General features: G+C 39.7%; 1 protein-coding gene and 1 long non-coding RNA gene across 3 annotated transcripts; both read right to left on the reverse strand.

Annotated features, from left to right (window-relative positions):
* Positions 1-226: 226 nt before the first annotated feature.
* OPRK1 (opioid receptor kappa 1) lies at positions 227-19,294 on the reverse strand. 2 transcript variants are annotated; one of them, XM_089518866.1, is made up of 3 exons: positions 19,018-19,294; positions 4,296-4,648; positions 227-845 (listed from the first exon to the last, which is right to left on the reverse strand). In XM_089518866.1, the coding sequence occupies exons 1-3, from the start codon at positions 19,278-19,280 to the stop codon at positions 313-315; spliced, it is 1,149 nt and encodes a 382-aa protein (XP_089374992.1). In that variant the 5' UTR covers positions 19,281-19,294; the 3' UTR covers positions 227-312. The 2 variants fall into 2 exon arrangements, with proteins under 2 accessions (XP_089374992.1, XP_089374991.1); XM_089518865.1 differs by having other exon boundaries at positions 227-851.
* Positions 19,289-20,256, reverse strand: LOC149317314 (uncharacterized). Its single transcript, XR_016280739.1, has 3 exons — positions 20,217-20,256; positions 20,002-20,127; positions 19,289-19,350 (listed from the first exon to the last, which is right to left on the reverse strand). It is a non-coding gene; the product is annotated as an uncharacterized LOC149317314 (long non-coding RNA).
* Positions 20,257-20,941: the final 685 nt, after the last annotated feature.

The following is a 20,941-nucleotide window of genomic DNA, read 5'->3' on the forward strand; positions in this document are numbered from 1 at the left end:
GAAGAATAAAAGAACTAGATACTCCCCTTGTTAGAAAAACAGTAGCTTTGTGAAGACCTTTTCCTTCTGCCAAAAATTTATATTTTGTTATGTAGAAAGATTGGTTGTGGATAGAGCCAAAACTCGTAATCAATGAGCAGAAATGTGAAGAGATCCTTATTATGAAGCGATGCTCATATATCAGTTCAAACTACAGGATTTCTTACAGGTCTATTACTGGCCATTTTACACTGCGCTGGTTATTTGGGTTAGTCCAAGATCATTGGATACTTCTTGGCCAGGAGAACAGTAAGACGACATTTCCACGACTAGTCATACTGGCTTGTTTGTACCATCAGCATCCCTGGTATAGACAGGTTCTTGAATAGCACTTCGAACTCTGCTGGTGCTCTGTCTATCTGCCTTTGTCTTGAAAGGAAAGCAGAAATCTTTGAAACACCGCTTGAAATTTTCATCCAGAAAAGCATACAGGATAGGATTTAGACTGCTATTGGTGTAACCTAATGCAATGCAGAAATAATAGCTAGAAATGGCTGCAGTACTATGTGACACATCTCCAAGAGCTTCAACTAACACGAAAATGTGTATTGGGGTCCAGCAGATAATGAAAACTGCAACCACAACAAGCACCAATCTGGTGATGCGACGGAGGTTTCGGTCTTTTTCTCGCGATCCCGACAAAAGTCTTACACTCTTCAAGCGCATAATCATCAGAGTATAGCAAACAACTATAATTAGCACTGGTATAATAAATGCAAAGACAAAGACACAAATTTTCATAAAAATGTCCCACCACTCATAGTCATCATCTGGAAACTGCAAAGAACATTCAGTACTTGCTATGTCTGTATCTGTCAATGAAAGAAGAAGAAAGGGCATAAACAGGTTAAGTAGACATAGATTTAGAGTAAAATAAATAGATTTCATTATGGCTCAAAAACTATAGTCATTTTGTACAGTCAAATGCTGTAGGGCTTGACCCTACAAGACCAGTATATCAGGCATAGGTTCCTTCTTTCCCCTGCCAATTACTCTTTCTTGCTAAATTACCACTAGGCAAGGAGTACCACAAGCAAGTAAAACCAATAGACAAGTATCCTGTTTTTAGTGGTAATAAAGCAATTTGGGAAAGGGGTGGAGTGTGGCCTTTACTAGAGGTCAGACCAGAGCTTTTGACAGTTGCTGATAGCTTCTTTGTTAATCAAAATTATATAAAGCATATTATCTAAAAAGAATTTCAAATAAAATAGTCAGAAGACTGAGCATTAGTAGTATTCTGGATGCTGGACACTTGTCTTTGGGTGAGTCTAAGACCCAGAAGCTTCTCCACCCATGGTGAGAACAGATATAATCACTTTGCTTACATGTTTCTGACATGTTTCCCCAGTTCAGTGAAAAAGAGATGTATAATTTCTCACAATCTCCACAGGACATATTTTGCATAAAATGGATTAAGAAAGCAGAGTAGTCCTGGTTCAGTGGGATCTTTTACACCAGTGCAAACTCTATTGAGGAGCAGCCTAAATACTGGGAAGGCATTGAAAGGTAAGAAGGATCAGGCAGGATTAGTCATGTTCAGGACATAGATGGGGGGGTGGGGCACCAAAAAATACCAGATGCTCTATTTCATAGAAAAGCAATGGCAAACTACAATTGAGGATTTCTTTCCCGAGAAAACTGTATGAAAATCTTAGGATCCCCCAAAGACAATAGGAAACCTGAAGGTACTTACACACACACACACACACACACTCACACACACACACACAGAGAGAGAGAGAGAGAGAGAGAATCCTTTGAATGACACAAACTGAAGTTAGGGAATGCTTCCCAGCTAATTCCAACTTCTTAAATTCCAGTCCATTATCCTCAGCACATTCCGCAGTTTGTTAAACATATTATATCAAGTCTGATTTTACTGCTGATTTTAGTGGGTGAACTTTTGCATGACCTTACAAATTTTATTGCAAATAGAAAGTTTATTGTCTCTACCTACAGGCAATTCTGTAACTCTCTAATGAACTAGCACTCTTTTCAATTACAGTTGTTACTTAGAGAGGCAGTCATTTTTAGAAGGGTGGTTCTGTAAGTAATGAGGAAACACAGCTGAGAGGAGGTGCATGACTTGAGAAGAGAAATTTATAGTGCAGGAAGGAAGAAAATCTATATAGTGCTATAGCACTCCAGCCTTCTTGACTGAAGAAATTGCCTAATAGTTTTGCTCCTTTCAGACATACTGTTCCAGCTGCCCCCATACACACAGAGACATACACACCCCATTTTGTTATTAAAATGGATAAGCACATCACAGAAAACGTAAAGTTGCTGCTTAGAAATTGCCAGCAAAAGGATCCACTTAGTAGCTGGTCTGGTGAATGTAACCCATAGGACAAATCGCAAGGAGTGGCCACCTGCCTCCCCAGGCAGGCCGCTTTGCTGACGAAAGCCAGCAGGAAGTCGTTGCACCCCAACATGCCTTGCTGGGGTGAGCCCTGGGTGCCTATTGGTGGAGCGGAGTGAAAGGGGCGGTACTTCCGCTCCGCGCCACTCTAGGGCACCAGGATCGCTCTATGGCAGTCGGTTCCGGTCCTCCAGGGCAGTCCATTGGCTGGGCTGCCCTGGAGGAGGGGCCAACGCCATTTTGGTTTGGCCGGGGCCAGGCCTATATATAGGTCACACTGGAAGGCCCCGGCACCTTTTGCCTTTTGGCTCTCCCACCCTCCCTCCTCTTGGGTTGGTGTTTTTTTGTCACAACTTAGGGCGGCAACATAGGCCATGGATCTGATTGGTGTGGTACCAGGGCTATGGAGCACTGGTTTGGGAGTCATTCGGGACCCAGGGGCAAACAGGGCATGCGTTGTGGGGGCCACAACAAGGGTGAGCCTCCCAGTGACTAGGGGCTTAGAGAATAAGCGAGCGGCTGGTGGTGGATGCCAGTCAGCGTTCCTTAGTCCCCAATGCCTGGAGGTTACCAGGCAAGCGGTTTATCGATCAACCATGGGGTTGTTCAATTTTTTCAGATCCTGACCTTATGCTTTGTGTCAGCCCTACCATTTGTTTGCTGTTGTTGTGGCCTTTCTTCCAGCTTTGGCTCATGTGTTTCTTCGTGCCAGCCTCCCAGGCAATTGGAATACCTCACTGGACAGCATAGTTCCACACCATTATCAGAGGTTATATGATGGCCTGGGAACTCTTTAGCCAACACATCACCTTGGGTCTCATGCCAGGAGAAAGGCAGGATAAAATTTGAATAAATAAATAAAATAAGAATGCATATTTCTGACTGTGACATGAAGCACAATTCACACTAAGGCATTTTCCAACCTCCTCTCAAAATTAACTGATCCAATGGATTCGATTTATATCCTGTGTTTCCTGCAAAGGGGAGATTTAAGATGGTTCTAAATAATATTAAATTGAAAAGAAAAAAGAATACAATTAAGACACAGAAGATCAATAAAGCAGAATTGAATTAAAAACCAAAAGAAAGCAATTAAAACTCATTTTTTAAAAAAGCATCTCTAAGGAAAGCTGAGTGGCATTCCACTGGTAACAACACTTGTCCTCAGTAGCTGAAAATCTGAAGGAATAGAGAAGTCCTTACCAGTCTACAGAAGAAAATCTGAGAGAGAGACAGTTTAGTAGGGAGTTACAGAGCCTGGGACCACTAAAAAAGTCCACCGTAACATCAACAACAAATATAACTCCAAAAGTGGTTGGACTGTAAGGAAGGCCTCTCCTCTCTAAGTATCAAAAATAATAAGATCTGGAATCACATCCATAAGACTAGATTAAAACATGCTAATATAGTGGCCTAATAGATAGAAGTTGATATATCTAAGAAGCAGTGGAATGTGGTCTAGGTTAGGGATAGCCAACACGTGTATCATAGCATAAATCTCATCTCAAAAGCAACTCAATATGGCTCTTGATATTTACTTTTTTAAAAATATGGACACACCTCAAAAATAAATTGTGCATCATTGTTCCAGACTAAATTTTAAAATGTTTATTAATAAACAGTGATTATTACACAAAGGGCTAGCCCAAGACATTTTGTTGCCTGGGATGAAATAGAAACCCACCCGAGTAATGATTCAGACAGGACCTAAAACTGTCAGAATATTTCTGGCACATGAGATAGAAAAAACAATCCCCTCTCTTACAATAAAATAAATAATAATAAACTAAATAACTGATAACTTGCTGCTATTCTGCTACCTAAAGCAGCTGCTTCGTTCTCTTTAAGGGGAGGGCCAGCCCCCGCCCCACCCACCAAAACAGTCTGTACTCACCATCTCTGACCTTGGTGCCTCCAAGGACTATGGCTGATATGCCAACAGATGATGATAAGAGCCAGATACATACATTGATTATCTTTGCCTTCAGAGGAGTACGGAAGTCTAGTGCCTTTACGGGGTGACAGACAGCAATGTATCGATCAACACTCATCATGGTCAGGGTGAATATGCTGGTAAACATGTTATAGTAGTCAATTGAAATGACAATTTTACAGAGCACATCCCCAAATGGCCAAGAGTTCATTAAATACTCAGTACTTTGGAAAGGCATTGTTGTGGTAACGAGAGCATCTGCCAGAGCCAGATTAAAAATATAGATGTTGGTTGCTGTCTTCATCTTTGTGTACCTAGAACACAAGAAGAATGTTTATATGTATATATCCCCATAAGTCAGCTTGGTAAAGAGCACATTCTGGGCGTGGAAGGCCATTTAATATATAAATGAATTGAATGGGGGAAGAGGAAGTTGCTTTCTGTGAAAGCTTTTAGGCACACAACACACACACACAACAGTACTACTCTTATCAGTGATTTGTGGTGTTCACTGGTAGGGGTAGAAATGTTTTTCTGTTGTGTGGATAACATACACCCCTGCATTTCTAAAGCAACTGGCAAATAGATCCTGCCTCTCCATGCTGCACTGCAGCTGTTTCATTGCCTGCTTCAGCAATGCAGAAGAGATACATGACTGCCTCCCTTGGCCATCTGCACTTTCATAAGTAATGATGGAATTCTTTTTTATTTTCCTCAGTGATGATTCCACACATCTCAGAGATTATACTGTAAGAGTTGAGATTTAATAAAGAGGAAAAGACAATAAGATGGATCAATCCTGTGTCATACTTAGACCAGAATTCTTTGAAGGGTCATGACTAATGGAAAGCCCATTGATTACAATTGGTATCACTCAATCTGGATCCAACCCAGTATGTCAATTATTTACAACTGTTGACTGTTATGAAAGCTAGCATGTTTATCCTTATAAGAAAAACAAAGATCTGCAACTCTATTTTCTTTACAAAAAAAAAAAAAATTAAAAAAAAATCCTGATATGTAACTGGTACCAAATGTTTATTTTATGGTGCTAATGCCATTGGATATGATTCCTTTCAGAAAAGCAGGACAGAATAGAAATGGAGGAACAAATAAATAATATTCTTACCTAATTCACTACTTAGGAGTTTATCAAATGAGAAATTTCTCTTAAATTTGAATGAAAAGAAATTGGGGCCAGAACGTATTCACTTAAAATCGCTAGTTTAGCGCAATTATGTTAATGTGCATTGCATTCGAACTGGCTTCCCATTGCCTGAAAATAGCATGCCATTGCCCGAATTTGCGTGTATCACACAATAACGTGAAACCACATGATTGTGTTCGGACTGACTTCCCATTGCCTGAATTTGCGTGTAGTGGGTTATCATGCAATAACGTTAAACTCCACGATTGCATTCAGATTGGCATTGGATTATACTTCCAGTTTCCCTTGTCTGATAAACTCCTTAAACTGTGATTGGCTAAGATTAAGCAATGTGTGAGAGAAAAAATGCTGGAGGAAAGTGAGAGGGGGAAGATATTGATTATAACAGCAAGGGGGGGGGGAGGAAATTTGGGGGTGGCATATCAAACCTCATGCCAGCCCAAAATGGTTTGTAGAACAAAATCTGGGTTGATTACTCATCTATTTTACAAACAAGACTCCTGGCATTTATCTAGGCCTGAACTTCATTCTATACTGTATATTCTCTTTTGTTCTTTCACTAATTTACTGTTGCACTGCTATGTTACCAATTAAGTTTTACTTGCCACTGGCAGAACTAAATGTATAAGTGATTTTAATTAGATTATGCAAATTAGTCAAGTTATCATAATGTGGCTAGATATATTTTCATCAAATAAAATCAAACAACAGCTAAATGAGGACATAATTTTCTCTGTTGGAGACAAGTTGCTCCATCCCCCAACATTTTTTCTTCTTTGCTGGAATCTCTCACCCATTCTCTACTTCCTTTCTCTCGCTCTCTCTTTTGTCTCTGTTTTTAGAAAATTATTGCCACCATCCTATAATATAGTGTTTATTATTATTGCTACATTACCAAAAGTTAAATGGACTTAATGAGTGAGCACTGACACTCATATTAGATTATACTAATTAATATTTTGGTCTATAAGATTTATAAAATTCACATATGCAAACAACAGTAGTCACTGCACAGGCAACTTGTCAGGTTTTCTCCGGCAACTTGAAGATGCATATACATACACACACACACACACACACACACACACACACATCAATTTGCCACTCTCTTCCTCTTTCCCCCCAGAATTCCCAAATCTCAAGTTCTGGCCTTGAGTGTCAGGGTTTGTCCTCTCTTTTCCAGATCTCATAGATAGGGAAGAATCTCAGGTTGAGAATGCTTCCTTGAAAAGTAAATAGTGTATGTGTGTATGTTTATTTTCCTCACTTGTTGAACTTTGGGGGGGAGGGTATTATTCAAATAACATACTCTGTGCATTTCTAGTTGATACTTAAAGTATCATACATAATGACATCACCTGGACTGCTCCTTGTAACATCACCCTTGTAACATCAGTAGGGTCTGTCCCTTGAGAGATCAAGCAGATAATCTCAAAATCACAGGTTTTAGCACTTAACTTCCAAGCCCTGAGACAGGCATAACCTGACATCAGCAGAAGTAGACTTCTGTCCAAGTTTGTTTCATTTTTTTCTGGATTTCTGGCAGATTGTGAAGGCTCAGGAGGGACCTTTGACAGAAAATTGGCCTCATACCCACTGAAGTTGCCTGATCTTGCTCTGAGGGCCCTTTCATGCTATTTGTTGTTAATTTGTCATTGAGCTGACTTCAGGTTATGGCAACCCTATGAATGAGAACCCTCCAAGTCACCCTCTTATCAGCAGTCTCACTCAGGTTTTGTGGGGCTGTTGGTAACAGGGATGTTTATCACACTATACTCTTAAAGTGCTACTATTCCACTTTGACTCCTCTAGCTGCCTCCTGTTGCATTCTGGGATTGGCAGTTTTAAGGAGGGGTATTTAGAATTCTCAGGCAGATTCTCTGCCTGAGAATTCTAAATACCCCTCCTTAAAACTGCAAATCCCAGAATGCAACAGGAGGCAGATAGAGGAGTCAAAGTGGAATAGTAGTACTTTAAGAGTATAGTGTGATAAAAGGGTGACTTGTTTGTATATTTTTCCTGTAATGTAGTCTTCCTCTTTTCCTACTATTATCTACTTTGCCAAGACTCATTATCTTTTCTAATGAGTTATACAGTGGATCCTTGTTATCCACTGGGCTTTGATTCCAGGATCCCCTGTGGATAGCAAAATCCATGGATGCTCAAGTCCCTTTAAATATAATGGCATAGCAAAATGGTGTCCTTTATATAAAATGGAAAATCAAGTTTTGCTATTTGTAACTTATGGTTTTTTGGAATATTTTCAAGCCGTGGATGCTTGAATCTGTGGATAAAAATATCTGTGGATAAGGAGGGCCAGCTATATCTTTTTATGACCATAGAAGATCTTTTACATGCATGAAGGCTTTAAGGGATTAAAAAAACACTCAGCTTTAGTTTGTGGGTTTGGGGAAGAGGCAGTATACCTTTTCCTGTTTTTAACTGTGTGTCTTGCAGCCAAGATTGGGATCAAACCAAAATTGTGGAGGAGGTGTGAGAAGGGTCATGTCAGGAGACTGGCTGTATCTATAGCAGCCAGAACCATTTTTTTCTTTGCACTGCACACATGATTGTGATGCTTTGAATCTTTCAATCTTTGCTTGTCTTGAACTTAGATTTCAGTATTATTTGGTAGCTAAGCTTGCAGGAATGGCAGGTATTATTTTTAGTGGAGTAGCAGGGAGAGGTGTGTCATGAAGCAAGCAATATCAGCAACTTTTGTGGAATAAGAACTATGGAAATCAATGACACTTACTTCTAAGTAGACTTGCATAAGACTGAACCACAAGCTTTCAATTCCATACCCACCTTCCAAGAAATAAGCGCTGCTGAACTCAGTGGGACTTACATATTGAGTAGACATGTATAGTACTGTGTTGTTGATGTTATATTTATATTTATTTCTGTTCTGCTTTTTCCCCAGCTTGGGAATCAAAGCAGCTTACAACATTTTTTTTTTAAAGTTGTTAAAAATCCATGAGACACAAAGGTGTTAAGGTTGTAATTTTGTGCACACTTTTGGTGAGACAATGACAGTAATGCAACAGGGAAAGGATGGAAGCACTGCCTCTCCCATTGGCAGTGGGTGATCACAGGAGGACATCTGTGAATACATACATACACACTATAGGATGCAAAGTGAGGTATATCTATGTGTTTTCTACCAGCCTCTGTGGATATGCAAATGTGTGTGTATGTGGTGGGAAAACAAACAAAAGGAATAGCTGTGAGTTTCACTGCATGTGGGTGAAAATATTTTGAAACAGCCACAGTAGTTATATTCCCTTAGGTCACTTTTGCTTCATGATAGAGCACTTGTGTGGTATGTCTTTCCAGTTCCAAGTTGGATTAAAAGGCTTGAGAAGAGCCAAACTGGAACAATCTCAAACCACACTAGAACTGAGACAGAGTGCTGGTGGAGAGTCACCCTTACTGAGATGCAAAAGCTAACTGCAGGTCTTCTCACCTTGACAGGCACTAAGTTAAAGTATTGTCTTTTCCAGTGAGTCATGTCTTCTCATGACATACAAAATATGTCTCCGTTAAGCCACCATGGCTTATAAGGAGTTCAGGCTTGATTTGATTTGACTTTTTAGCGGCTGATATTATCCATAGAACTCTTCCCCAGCCCCATTTCAAATGGGTTTATTTTCTTCCTATCAGCTTTCTTCACTGCCCTCGTTCTGAGCAGTACTAACAAGCATTACCTATGGTACCACTGCCATTGCCTCTGACAAATCCTCTGCCAAAGTCATCCCCTATTATTTCTGCTGCTCAGTAACTGTTTGGCATATTTAGTGTGGTTTCCATGTCAGACAAACCTGTCTGACATGGGAGACCCTATCAGCAGGACTGCTGCTCTCTTCATAGCCTCTTGCCTCACAGAAACATGAAATCTCATCATCACAAAAAGGTAATGCCATTGGTGGGTCTTCACTCATTACTTCCCACAGTTGTAAAAAGTTTTTTGACACTCTGATTACAACAAAAGTTTCTTAGGAGACTTTACTGCAGGATGAATTGATGAATGTGATAACCTCAGTTTTTTCCTTGGCAATATAACCTCTAAGAATAAATATGTATATAACTGTCTACCAATCTTCCACCTACTTCTGATTCAGTGCTTTAAAATAATATGAGCCAATGTGATAGATGATGGCATTTTTTCATTACCTCTGTCCTACACTCATGCAATATAGGCCGGAGTACAACTACAGATAAGTATCATTGTAAGACATGAGCTCTAACTCCTGTTTCAATATTAAAAATCAAGTCACGGCAGAAAACAGAAATAAAGAATTTCACTCTCTAATTTCAGCTAGATCTTCTCTCTAACTCAATTCTTGAGATGAATTTTTCCCTTCAAGAGACTAGTAAAACCACTTCAGAGTATTCCTTGCCAAAGAAACCTCTATGAAATTCAAGGGGTTGAAGGCACACATAGTTAGCTGCTGCTATCTTTCAGTTTCTAGTAACAACTAACAAGAGAATCATGGGATCAGATGTCATCAAGTTCAGTAGTACTTCCTTCCTGCCTCAGTGTTTTACTTGCTGCTTACAGACTGGAGCGATTTATTCGTTAGAAGAATACAAGGATTTTGTTTTGTAAGGCTTGGACTGATGCATAAGAGGAAGTGTTGTGTGTGGATGTGGATGATGAGGATGAGGATGTGTACATTGCTTAGTATACTTTCCATTAGTAGTTCTGTTTTAAATACATGCCTCTTATCCATCTTAATATGCATATTTCAATAGGTTAAAAATCACATTATTCTAAGTTAATAAAGAGCCAAAAAACAAGTACAATCAGCCCACAGGGATGCAGAACCACCACAAAAGTGGATAAATGCGAATATCTCTAGGGACCCAAACCATATTCAACACACACATAAAATATCTGTCCTGGCAGGTTGGCCACATGCACATTCCCTTCCTCACTCACTCACTTAGGTTGGAGGCAGGGGAGGGGGTGGGATGGGATGGATGGATGGGGGACAAGAAGGAGGAGAAATGGGACACTTGTCCTATCCCATCCCCCCCCCCCAATCTAAGTGAATGAGTGAGAGGGCAATGTGTGTGTGGCTTGGCCCAGCCACCCCACCTGTTTGATTTCTTCCCAGTGACACTGATGTTTTCAAGGTCCCTGTTAAAAGTAGCATAGGGCAGCAGTTAAAGCAGCATACACTACAGTAATCCTCAAATAATCAAATCTATGAATGCTTAACCCATATATATGGACAACTATAATAGAACACTGTGTGCAACAAGACATCATTCTCAAAATAACTTAGTGCTGGTTAGTTAACAATAATTATATACGCTGGTCTAAGTCATGTTAGTTCTTACTAGAGTACACCCACTGAATCAATTAAACTTACCTACATGCTGACTCACCATTCAGAAACTAATTCAATGGGTCTACTCTCACTAGGACTAACCAACAGGATGCCAGCCACTGTCAACATCATAACAGGAAACTTTCTCTACCCTTCTAATGAAGTCTTTATTGCTTTAGTAAATTCATCTCCCACCTTTTCTTTAATAAGCTCAAGGCAGTGTGTGTGGCTCTTTCCCACCACTTTTCCTTCACAACATTCATGTGAGGAAATGGTGGCTAGTGGCTTCCATGTCAATGGGATGGTGAATCTGCTCTGGTGTGAAGTCGAAGGCTTTTCTCTGAAGATGTCACAGATGCTGGCAAAACGTCAGGAAGAAAATCTTCTAGAACATGGTCACATGGCCCAAAACCCCCACAAAAAACAATCTGCTCTGGGTTCAAATCTGAACTTTAAAGAAACTTATCCAGCACACTCCATATAAAAGGTTATGACGATTGTTCGACTTTTGATTATGACTGTTGGCTAATTGATGAATTGCTATTTTAGAGAACTAATAGGAATGTTGGTTAATTCAGTATTAGTGTTTTATTGATTGTATTTTTTATTATGTATCCTTTTAATGATGTAATACTGCCTCAATCCGTGGGAGAGGCAGGAAATATAAATAAACTTTATTATTATTATTATTATTATTATTATTATTATTATTCAGTGTTCCAAACCAAGTAAAATCTAGAGTGGATTCAATTACCCATTGACATGGGAGCCACCATCCACCATTGCTATAAGGTAAATCAGAATGAATGACAAGCCAATGGTCACTCAATGGGCTTCTTGGCTCAGCATGGACTTGAAACTGGATCTTCCTACTCCCAGTCCAACACTCTGGCCCTAGATGGTAGAATTATTAGAACATGGGGCCCATTCATACGATACAATTATAGCACTATGATTCCACTTTAACTTCCACAGCTGCATTCTATAGAATCCTAGGGTTCTTTGGTGAGACATTCAGGCCCTCTAAGTGAGCACTATAAATATCCCTCCCTAAATTTTATATCCTAGGATTCCATGGGATGTTGCCTTGGTATCTAAAGTGGAATACACTGTTATAATTACATAGTGTGCATGAATTCTTGGTCCCATGCAAACACTTAATGGGATCAGATTGTCAGCTGATTTGGTGACTGTGAGTACAAAATCAGTTTTTAATGCTTTGTCTAATGTAATCAGTAGACATCTTACAAAAGCTAGCATTTAAAATACGTAATGTCTGACCAAATAACCATTGAAAGGCTACTTTAAAGCCACATTTTCATTTAGAAAATTATTTAAACCACTGGAGACTCTTAAGGTAATTGGAAAAACTGGCTATCTCAGTGCTTGATGGCAATCAGTTGTTCTTCCATCCCAGGGGGCATGGACACTAGTACACCAAATAAAGAAATTCAAAACTACTAGATGAATCACACAATGTCTATGGTAGCTATTATCAGTTGAAAACAGTCTCATAATGGCAATCTGTAACACTGAAGCACCTGTTCCATTTCAGGCAAAAGCCTTAAATAAGCTGGAAACATTTCCAGTGAAGACCCTGCTGTGAAAAGAATGTGTGCTGAAATGGAAAAGGTTTTATCCACTTATATGATTTCTAGAGTCAGAAATGCATTCTCTATCAGTTCTCTATCAATGTTTTCCTTTGTAGAAATTAGCCTTACTTCTCAGCCTTATAAGCCTTAGATCTTACTTGTCTGGCAGATCTTTTGCAGTAGTTGCAGGGGGCCAGACTTCTTCTCCTGTTCCCTTATCTGTAGGAGTTCTTCAGGGCTCTGTTCTGGGTCCCCTTCTGTTTTCTCTCTACACACTGTCCTTAGGAAAACTCATTAGCTTTTTTGGCTTTTCCTACCATCTCTATGCCGATGACACCCAGTTGTATCTTTCCACCCCTGACATTTCTCCAAGGCTTGAACAGCAAGTTTTGTCTTGCCTCACAGCTGTCTCGCAGTGGATGCGCCATCGGCGTTTGAAGCTCAACATGTCCCAGACGGAGCTTCTTGTCTTTCCTCCTAAGCCCACCCTTCAACTCTCCTTTTCTGTCTCTGTGGACAACATTTCTATTCAACCAATCCAGCAAGCCCGCAGTCTTGGTTTTATCTTTGACTCTTCACTGTCGTGTATCCCTCAGATCCAGACCACAGCCAAGGCTTGTAGATTCTTTCTATACAATATTGCCAAAATCCGACCATATCTCTCCGCCTCTACTGCCAAGATCCTGGTCCATGCCCTAGTGATCTCACTACTTGATTACTGTAATGTCCTCCTGGCTGGGCTTCCTCTTTCTCACCTCCGTCCTTTAATATCTGTTCAGCATTCAGCTGCACGCATTATCACTTCCACCCACCGCTCTGACCACATCTCTCCTGTGTTGGCATCCCTTCACTGGCTCCTCCTCCCTTTCCGCATTCAGTATAAGCTCCTGCTGTCAACATTTAAAGCCCTCCATGGACTGGCCACATCTTACTTATCAGACCTTCTTTCTCCTCACCTTCCCACCAGGGCCCTCCGTTCTGGTAGTCAAGGTCTGCTGTCTCAGCCCAGGATTTCCTCTGCCCCATCCCGGATTCGCCCCTTTTCACTTGCTGCCCCTCACTCCTGGAACCTTCTTCCCCCACAAGCAAGAGCCATCACTTCTTTAACCAGCTTCAAAACGGAGTTGAAAACCATCCTGTTCAGAGAAGCCTTCCCAGGCATTGCATAATTGTCGCTTACTATTTGATGTTCTTTTGGTGCCTGTTTATCAAACCATTTCCTGTATTGCTATGTACTGTATATGCATTATCCTACTTGAGAGTATGTATTTTCCCTGGAAAATGATTAACCATCCATTATGAAGCCAAGCCCTCCCTCCAGTCCATCTGCCTTGGTCCAGGCCTTGGAGGTAGAGAGGAAGTGCTGGACCTCTTACCTTTTCCTTCCACCACTCCCTTCTCCTTCTGTGTCATGTCTTTTTAGATTGTAAGCTCGAGGGCAGAGAACCGTCTAACTAAAAAGATTGTATGTACAGCGCTGTGTAAATTTACAGCGCTTCATAAATAAAGGTTAATAATAATAATAAATAAGCTGAAAAATCAACTTTACCTCTGTCTTGTTCATTGTTCCAGTCATATGAGAAGGGAAGGTTCTAATTACAACTTGTTTAATCTTGTTTTAAGGGGGGGAATTTGGGATATAAATTTGTAAATGTGGATTTTAACGTGTTGTAAGCCGCTTTGATTGTCCTGTCACAGAAAAGCGGGATATAAATAAAAGTTTTATTATTTTAGGTTGATATTCCCATTTCTCATTTTCTTAGTCTTCCTCTTCTGCAGGATTTAAAACCTGATTCCACTCCTTCCTTAGCAAATGTACAGCAATGGAAACACAAAAGGGAATACAACTGCCATGCTGTGACCACTCTTTCAGCCAGACCCAAGACCAGCAACCAAGTATGAAATTCTTTTATATCTCAAGACACTTTTTCCTGCTGTCTGGCTACTCCCAATTGCATGATGGTTCTAAGTCAGTTGATGGCTCAGGAAGCTTCTGCAGTCACATGTTTAGTTACTCACAACTACATTCTACTTAAGATGGTGATGACCACCTAGAAAGATGTGATCCACATCTACACCACATTTACACTATTATTAGCTTTTTCAGAATGAACACCAAAACCCAGAATACTTTTTTATTGTTTGGTGTGATTTTGTTTGGAAGAGCAAAAAAACCAGTGGTTGATCTCCTAATGGAAGTTAAGGAAGTAAAGTCTTAATTATTCATCTTCTCATCCAGGTTGTGTAGGTTTTCTGTGGTCATTATTTTTGTTTTCTTTATAATAATAATAATAATAATAATAATAATAATAATAATTTTATTTGTATACCACTTTTCCTCCAGATCAAAGCGGTTCACAACATACAAGCTACATGTCACATGCTATAGCACAAAGCAATACAAGACATCAACAGTGACATCAGCGATCTCATACAATAGGCCTCCCTTTGCACTTTCTTCCTTTATTTTTCTTAGTAGTCGTTACAGGTCTTTGAGGTTTTCTGCTAGTATTATGGTGTCATCTGCATATCTCAGATTGTTTATATTCCTTCCTCCTATTCATCACTCCTCCTTCTTCTGTGTCCAAACCTGCTTTTCTTACAATATGTTTTGCATATAAGTTGAACAAATAAGATGCAGCCTTGTCTGACTCCTTTGCCAGCTGGAAACCATCCTGTTTCTCCATGTTCTGTTCTGACAGTAGCCTCTTGTCCTGAGTGCAGATTTCTTATCAAGACTATCAGATATGCTGGCACTCCCTTGTCTTTAAGGGTGTTCCATAGCCTTTGATTATCCATGCAGTCAAAGGCTTTGCTATAGTCTATAAAGCACATACTGATCTTTTTTTGGAACTCCCTTGTCCACTCCATTATCAATTGTATGTTTGCAATGTGGTCCCTATTGTCTCTTCTTTTCCTGAACCCCCCTTGGACCGCTGGGATTTCTCTTTCCATGTATGGTTGGACTCTATGTTGTAGAAGTTTGGGTATAATTTTGCTTGCATGGGATATTAGTGGCATGGTTCTATAGTTGCTGCAATCTTTGTGTCTCCTTTAGGGATGTATATTGATCATTTTTAATCTGTCGGCCATCGTTTTGTTTTCCATGTCTGTTGGCATATGTTATTAGATGCAGGCATGAATTAACTTTGTGCCCGTGTATGTCTTTTTCATTGTTCCAGAGGCTGATATTCCCTTCCTCCCTAATAAATAAATAAAAGCTTTATTTTTACCCCACTTCTCTGTCGGGGACAATTGAGGCGGCTCCCTCTGCAATAACCAAAGCCCCCTCCCAGACTTACTGAAGAACTTCTGCAGCTTCTCCCTGTAGCTATTCTGGGGCTGGTAGAAAGCAAGGGGCATCACACAAAAACCTGGCTATGTTCCCCTAGCCAGATACAAAATATTTACATCATCCACTGATATCCAGAGGACCCCAGCAGACCTCAGCAGATGCTGACATAACAGGATGGTTCTTTGAATTACCCCTCTGTCAGGGAAGGGGCTACAACAGCTCTACAGTAAATCCAGGGTGGTGGTGAATGGACTGCTGTAGTGTCATTTTTCTGAGCCACATAGGATTTTTATAGGTTATGAATTCCACAGATTATGCAAACCAACATACTAAAGGAAATGAGTGAAATTAGCCAATGGCTAGAAATGACAATATACATAATATTGAGGTGTTGAGGAATTAAGGTTCTAGCCAACTAACTAAACACCTAGAAAATAATGTATCCATTATCACTCACATATTTTCTTACACTATCCTTTTTGTGCAGATGCTCAGGAATATACCTCTTTCCATATAGGATTAATCCATGATATTCCCTTCCATATGAAGAAATACCCTCAGTCTCACATATCCCACTTTATACACACAACAGACAGTTTGTATACTTCATTTGTCCCATGCAAAGATTGATTTGTTGTTGTGATTTAGTGGCACTGTATTTGGAGGACTGTGATGAAAAGTTCTGTTGATGCCTGTATTTTGTTTAATTTATTGTTATTTGAACTAGTTATTGTGGTTTTAAATTAGATATGTTTAATAACTTTTTAAGGGGGGAGGGAAATATATTGTTTTTATGCTGTATGTTATTTTAATGTTGTAAACCGCCCGGATTGGTTCGCCACAGGGCGGCATATAAATAAAAATTTATTATTATTATTATATTATAACATTGTTGTGAAATATTTTTCACCATTTGTGTATTTCTTCTCTGTCCATCTTCTTTACCAGTTTGGCTTGCTGCGAACTAATAATTCAACTCTGGCCATGTTTTACGTTCAAACAATCACACACAGAGCAAAGCAGCAAGATTTGAGTCCTTGGTAATAGAGGCCAGTAAAGGTTTCAATCACAAGATGAAGTGGGATGGAAATTCCCCACAGTGCATGGGATGTTTGCAAAATCCATAGAAGAAACAGTTTTAAAATTACAGGAAAAAAACACAGGAAATTGATGCTCCAAGCAGGCTTGATACTGGAGATCTGCAATCCAAACTTGTTGGGGGGGCATTTAAAATAGTTTTTTGTAATTTTGATTTTGATCTGAGAAGCACTACAGAAGAAAGGGATGTTTAACCCTCTCCTCACCAGAACTTTGTCTTAATCTAAGCTGTCCCCTCCGGAAGCTTCTATTATATCCACAAGGTTACCTAGATTAGTGTGTGTATTTTTCCACAAAAGAGGCATTAGCAGTTTTGGGAGAGGTACCCATAGCTTTTTTAATCAGGAAAATTACTTGATGGAAATATTAAAAAATTCCTTCCTCAGCACCAAGGCATCAATTAAAAACCAAACAAAAACAACCTCATACCACATCTGTTTTACTGTTGGAAAGGGAGAGTTTTGATTATATATTTCTTGAATTACATCAGATTTTGCCCACTGAATATCGATCACCTATACCAGAAATAAAAAATGCATTTAAACAGAGTTTTTGTTTGAAGCATAAACCTTCTAAATTAGTGATTATATGGAGTCTAACAAGATTCTTTGATTCAAACTAGTCATGCACCTATGTTCATACAAATATAACTTGATAACAAGCCAGTCAACCCTGAGAGCAGTGTCAAAGCATATAACATCACTACAGTCCCAGGCTACATGGGCTTGAATAGAGCAGTGCTGACTGCAGTACACTGGGACTGAGAGGATGGAGGAGGTCATAGCTGACAAAGTCACCAGAAGTCAGCAAAGACATCTAGCTGTCTACCAAAAGTCATCTCTCACAAGCTCTAAGTATCCCTTGTACCACTCTGATGGTTGGGAGGAGGGTTGGGGTGGTTAAACGGGCAGTGCTCCTCCTTCCCAAATAGAAGGATGGTCCCTGGAACAATAGCAATACTAGGGCCACTATCATGAAACACCTCTCATATTGCCTTGATGTCCTCCCCTTCCATGCAAGTTAGTCATTTTCTGCAGCATAATCAATTTATATTGAAATCAGGAAGGACTGGATAGGGAGACATGCAGTCAGTTTACTTTCACCAAAATGACTGTATGTGTATGTGCCTGAGCAAACTTGTAAGTATGGGAGAGAGGAGAACTTAATAAAACAAGGTCTCTGTTGAGCTCAAGGAAATCTTCCTTACACAGGACCTGAACTTACTGAATCAGACATTTTATTTGAGGAAATATATATTTATATGCCAAGTTTGCATATCATTTTATATAACGTGATGCAGTTTTGAGAGTCAAAAGATGAAAAGGAGGAACACTGATGATAAAGATTACATCAATGTAAAAGGTGTGTGTGTGTGTGTGTATTGCCTATATAATATTGGTAATAAAACAGACATTAACCACTTCTTATCCCTGGGGGGAGCTCTACTCATATATTTAAGCAGAGTTTTCCAACTACTCTTGCTCATCGTCCAAGCTATACAGCTTACAACTCTGAAGTCAGTTTTCTATTTGTTATCCCTAACTCTGTTCGCACAAGCCAATAGAGACAGCCTCTGGAAGGCACTTAAGCAGCTACATGTGTGTTGAGATGGCACTTTCTCCCAGTTAATTTAGTACAATGCTGCTAAATTGGAGTTTCCAGGAAATGTATTTTAGGGAAAAAATAAATATACAAAATGAGTTTCCACAATCTCTCCCAATAATTCTTTGGGTTTATGTCATCTGTGAAAACTTATTCTGCTAAATGTTGTTATATTCTTTGAATCTGGCATCACTCAAATAATAATTTTGCTATTTTTGAAATGTAACATCCAAGACATTATGAACCAAAAACTTCCTACATTCTCTTCTAATTCCTTTTTCCTTTCAGTTAACATGGGTTTCTCATTAGAATGGGAAAATCGTATCCAGTGCGGCATATTTGTTTGCAGAAGAGCATAAAACAGCAGGGGAGGTAGGGACAAAATTTTCTGTCCTCACTGTAATATCCCCAAGCATCCTTCAAATCTACTCTGTAGGACTGCAAAACCTTATTGATCTGGCTTTTGGGCAACCTTCAGGGCAGCCAGAGAAAGGGGAAGGAACAAACATTCCAATGCCACCACCAGTGTTACATTATATTTTATACAACAAGACCTAAGGGACCTGCCCCAAACCTTCTTGATATTGCTTACCTTATGATGACAAACATCACCAGAGAGTTGCCAACCAAGCCCACCACAAAGACCACTGAGTAGACTGCAGTGATTATGATGGGAATAGCTGGGGAAATGTTGGTATGGTTCTGTTGCAAGTCTTCATATATGCTACTACTATTGTTGCCATAATCTGCCAAGTCCACAAGTCTGCTGTTGCTGCTTGTGGTTGGAAGTGAGCATGGTCCAGGGGAGCAGGTGGAACCTGGCTCTTCACGGAAAATGTATACTGGGGGTTCCATGGAGGATTCCACCTCCAGCTCAAAGAGCAAAGACAAATTGCAAGTAGGGAGGCAGAAGCAGCTGGTGACACTGGAAAAAGAAAAAAAAAGCAATCATGAAAGTGTGTCACTGATACAGAGGTCACTGGATATACTAAAGCCATTCCTGGAGTCCTAATCACCTTTAGAAACACCACAAGAGGAGAGAAATTGATGTGAAAGAAGAGAGCTCATAGTGGAGAGACACAGTATTTTTTTTAAAAAAAAAACACAATTAATCCACAAACCTGGTTTTCAGACAAAACAATAGACCAATCCACATTTCTCTGTGCCAAAGATGTTTTAAATTTAGGCTTGTAGCAATCAATGGGAGGAACCTTTGATTAATTCTAAACACTCCCAATGCTAGGTTAGTGAAGACAGGGACAATAATAAAAAGGTTTGAAACTCTTTTGGACTTCTAAAACACTGAGCTGGAGCTCCAAAATGTTGATGAGTTGTCTAGATAAGTTTAGTTCACTTTATATTGAGGAACACAACATCATTGTATAAGGACCAAAACACAATTCTGCCTGATCTGTCATTTATCTCTCCATACAATAAGGAACCCTTCCCACCTAAGTAATATTAGAATGGGATACAAGGTAGAGGTTTTGGGATTTTTTTCCCCTAAATGTAGGAGGAAGACAGACATTACATGTCAATTACATGTAAACAATTTTGAAAAGAGCAGCAACATTACCTGTTTAAAAAGAAGCAGGGAAAAAGCAGGGTCTCTCCAAGAGAAATCCTCATATGTTGAGCAGCATCCCTTCCTTTCCTGTCTCTATTTCACTTTTGTAACTTGGAGACTGGGTGGTTTACACTCCTGGGAGAGAAGAACAACAGCTGGGTCACACAAGTATGAGCTCCATACTTTTGCAGCAGCAGAAGCAGTCCCTGTAGCCTTTACTTTACCTTTGCATCAAGCAGTCTTCCTTACACTCTCTGTCTCCCACTCTCATTCTGCCAGCTCAGTCCGTTGGACGGTGTTATTCCAGCAGCTCTTGCACACATTCTCTTCTCAGCTCACATGACTTTTCTCTAAACACCAAAAGGCAAGCAAAGTATTAGGCAAGAAGGAGACAGCTTGTTCTACCACACCTGGAAGATTTTATGCCACCCCTTACATTGCTTTCACAGGCATCTTTTAATCTTTTCCCAGCTTTTAAGGTTTCCATGCAATTAGATCCCTTTAGCCTACTACCATTGATTTCCTCAGCATTAGTTATATGAGACAACAAAAAGAAATTTGAGATAAAGCATATTCAGCTGCCCACATGATATGTTCTGAAAACATCCTCTTATGTTCAGACACTGTGTCCCCTGTTCTATTCAGCCTGTATTAAAGAAATAAGACAAAAGAGTCCTCCTTAAAATGCTGCAGAATGAATGAGATAAAATCAAACTAGAGCCTGTAGGTCCATTACATATGATAATGATTTTGTCACAATTTGGTATTATTATATCAGTACATTTGTAAAAAGAACAAAACAGCTTGTTATTCTCTACTTGTATTTCTCTATTAAACTTTTCTAGAAGTCTATGAGGTTTGGAGGAATATTCACATTTTCAAACTTTGTTGTCATGATTGTCTCCACAAGGCAAAGGTACCAATTGTTTGAGCCTGTCAAGTCTCATTA

The sequence above is a fragment of the Sceloporus occidentalis genome, unplaced genomic scaffold (genome assembly GCF_023333645.1).
Source record: "Sceloporus occidentalis isolate IW3139 unplaced genomic scaffold, rSceOcc1.0.p SCAF_3, whole genome shotgun sequence".
Taxonomy (NCBI): domain Eukaryota; kingdom Metazoa; phylum Chordata; class Lepidosauria; order Squamata; family Phrynosomatidae; genus Sceloporus; species Sceloporus occidentalis.

What these genes read in the sequence shown, in the direction of transcription:
- OPRK1 (XM_089518865.1), bottom strand. Translation starts at nt 19,280, where the DNA reads ATGGAACCCCCAGTATACATTTTCCGTGAAGAGCCAGGTTCCACCTGC. An exon ending in GTGATGTTTGTCATCATAAG is followed by an intron (nt 4,649 to 19,017) that starts GTAAGCAATATC and finishes CTTGTGTTCTAG; the next exon opens with GTACACAAAGATGAAGACAG. An exon ending in AGGCACCAAGGTCAGAGATG is followed by an intron (nt 852 to 4,295) that starts GTGAGTACAGAC and finishes TTTCATTGACAG; the next exon opens with ATACAGACATAGCAAGTACT.